General features: G+C 54.4%; 1 protein-coding gene across 1 annotated transcript in view; it reads right to left on the bottom strand.

Moving 5' to 3' along the window:
* CATSPERZ (catsper channel auxiliary subunit zeta) overlaps positions 1–3,094 on the bottom strand; it is a 9,636-nt gene extending 6,542 nt beyond the window's left edge. The window contains exon 1 of the mRNA XM_021709235.1: positions 2,906–3,094. Within this exon, the coding sequence (XP_021564910.1) occupies positions 2,906–3,094 (189 nt within the window). The remainder of the gene's footprint in view (positions 1–2,905) is intronic.
* Positions 3,095–3,145: the final 51 nt, after the last annotated feature.

The raw sequence follows: 3,145 nt of genomic DNA, 5'->3' as shown, positions 1-3,145 counted from the left end.
CACCTCCCCCTCCCCTCTGGCCTCCCGGAAGGCAGTTCTTTAGGGACCTGTCCAGATCCAAATGGGGTGGCCCAGTCCACCCGAAGGCGAGTTTGCTTGACCGCTACAACGTTTGAGTATTTCAGACAACAGGTTTCCGACTTTACAGCGGTCAGGAGCACAGACGCTGGGACCAGACTGCCTGGGTTCAAATCTCGGTGCCATCTGACCACGGCAAGTTAACTCTGCGCTCCTCCCTCTGTCCAGTGGGGAGGATGGTCATCCACCCACCTCCCAGACTTGTGAAGAGTTTAGAGCACTTGCAACAAAGTGAACTCGTGTGTTTGTTAAGTAAGTCCCCATGGGGAACTCCACAGACCCCCACCAAGCCCACTGACCCTGTGGAAGCTTCCTTTAGAGTTCCTTGCCTTAGAAGATCTCATGAAAGCTAGGGACTTTCTCTACAGGAAGGTTCATAGATCATCTCATTTTGCATCCGATTTTTAGAAGGTACACACACACACACACACACACACACACCCCTCCATGCCTCTGAAGTCCAAGCCAAACCCTGTGTTGCCTACTAGGTGCCCAATAAGTATTATTGCAGAAAAAAGGGTCTCACTCTTCCAGGGCTGGAGGGCAGTGGTGCAATCATAGCTCCCTGCAGCTTCAAACTCCTGGGGTCTAGCAATCCTTCCTCCTGAGTAGCTGGGACTACAGGCACGTGCCATTATGCCCGGCTCATATTGTTATTTTTTTTGTAGAGACAGGGTCTCGCTATGTTGCCCAGGCTGGTCTTGAACTCCTGGGCTCAGGTGATCCTCCCGCCTCAGCCTTTCAAAGTGCTGGGATTACAGGCATGAGCCACTGTGTCTGACCAGGGTTTGTGTTTTGAGAGTGGTTGCCCTATGGCCCGAGGACAGGGTCTGTGGGGAAAATAATAAACCACCGCTTTTCTCCCTGACGACGGTCCCATAAGCAAGACCCATTCCAAAGCCTCCCTACAGCAACTGCTCACAGCCCTCCACGGCTCCTTGCTGTCTGCACAATTGTCTAAACTCCCCAGCCCGGCACTCGAGCCCCTGGTCCCAACCTCCCTTTCCCAAGTCTTCTTGGGAAAGGGGCCTCCCACATCACATCATCTCCCCCCCCATTTTTCCAAGACAATTCCATTTCCTGTGATCATTTGTAATAAACGCAAGAAGTGAAACATCTGATTAAAGGTGATTTAATTTGTATTTTGCAACACTTTCCCAACACATTCGCCGCTTAAGGGGAAAAAAATCCTGTGTCATCCTGTGTGTTCTAATTTTTACTTCAAATGACTAGGCATCTGCTAACTCCAGGCTCTGCAGAAACGCTCCGGAACCTTCCAGCCTCCACACCTTGGTCCAGGCTGTTCCCCCGCATGGCAGTCTCTTGCCCACAGTCTCCAAATTCCGCCCCTCTCCTCTGGCTCGTGTCAACTCCTGGCTCTTCCCAAAGGCCCCTGCCATGTCCCGCCTGGCTCCCTGCACCTACCCGGGGCCCTGCACAAGGGGTACTCAACAAAGGCGGCAGGAAGGAAAGCTGCCTTTCCACTGCATCCTGCAGTGATCTGTCCGCCCGTGTCCCCTCGCCTAGATGTGACATCTTCCAAGGCACAGCCTGCACCGGCTCCACCCCAATACCCCCATGATGTGCGACACTATAGCACCTTACACACAGTAGGTGCACAATTGTTGTACAACTAATTCCAAGAGTGGATCTTACAGTGGAAGAGAAATAAACCAGTTGTCACCCACTCTTCCAGGTCCTGGCCCTCCTCCTCTTCTTTTTTTCTTGTCCAGGAAAAAAGCAGTTCCATTCTGAAGGTAAACTAGGTCAGATTCCCTGCCTCTGTCGCCCTGTAGTCTGGCCAGAAACACTGTCTTCCCAGGCCTCTCCGAGCCTCCTCTGACATTCTGGAAGTGTGAGAGGCGACGTCAGGGTGGCTTATGTCCTGGGCCCGCCTACACTGATCTCGACCCTGGGTCCTGCTACCTTAGGAACCAACTGGAATGCTGAGGCCTCCATGCCATCGGCCCCTCCCTCCTCAAAGCACAAGCAGGGAGCAAAGGGACTCTTCGATCAAGCAATAAACGTTCATTTATTAAAGTTAAGTCTTGTTTTCTCTGGTGTGACAGTAACTCAGAAATCAGCAAAAGCAACAGGGGTGCTCGCCGGGCGGTACCCCGGCAGGCTGCTGTCTGGCACTTTCTCTAGCCTCCGGGTGGAGGCTGACCGGAGATGTCTCAAGAAGCCTGACTCCCACCAGATCTCTGATATGCCCACCCTCCCTCCACACACGGTAAGCATGTGTCCTGGGAGAGAAGGGGCCTAGTCTGGCATCTGTGGTGACATGGACAGGACTTGGGGGATCCTGAAACTCTCTGAAGCAACCCGTGTTTATAGGCCCACTTTTCAGGGGCAGGGGGAGTGCTCACGGTGTTCTTGGGCTTTTCTAAGGCGTCGTGACTCCAGAAAAGCTTCAGAACCAGTGTAGGTAGGGTTGCCAGATTGAGCAAACAAAAATATTGCCTGGGATGCATTTATATTTAAAAAGGTTTTCGTGGTTTAGCTGACAATCACGTTTAAATTCAGGGCGTTGTGTCCTGAATTTTATCTGGCAACCTAAGCAGGTGAGTTAGACCTGTGCAGAAAACACATACCCCATGGGCCACAGCCATTCATTCATTCATTCATTCATTTTTCCTTCATTCCATCACCATCACACACTGAAGAGGACATCCTAGGAGTCTTGGGCCGGGCATCCGAGGAAAATAAACGTCCCCACGGCTGGGCCCAGAGACTTGGGTCCCGGTCTCTGCCCACAGCCCCAGGTGCACCCTGGCCTCAGGGATACGGTCCGACAGCCGCACCCGGCGCTGCGGCCGCCACGCACCTTGATGAGCAGCCCCAGGTCCTGGTCGCTCACACACGGATGCGCCCGCAGGAACTTCTCTCGGACCTCGCCCAGCTCCCTCTGGGCTTCCAGCTCGTGGGGCTGCTCCAGCGCCCGGAACACCAGGGCCCCGGACACCAAGTACAGCAAGACCAGCGCCAGCAGGGCCAGCAGCGTGGTGCTACGCATGGCGCGCCCGGGGGCCGGGCCGGCTGCTCCGCTCCCCGCCGCGGGAGGCCG

This window comes from Carlito syrichta, unplaced genomic scaffold, assembly GCF_000164805.1.
Source record: "Carlito syrichta isolate Samal-C Ts95f unplaced genomic scaffold, Tarsius_syrichta-2.0.1 Scaffold169381, whole genome shotgun sequence".
In the NCBI taxonomy this organism is placed as follows: domain Eukaryota; kingdom Metazoa; phylum Chordata; class Mammalia; order Primates; family Tarsiidae; genus Carlito; species Carlito syrichta.
Note: the sequence above shows the minus strand (reverse complement) of the source record. Positions and strands in the feature narration are given on the sequence as shown.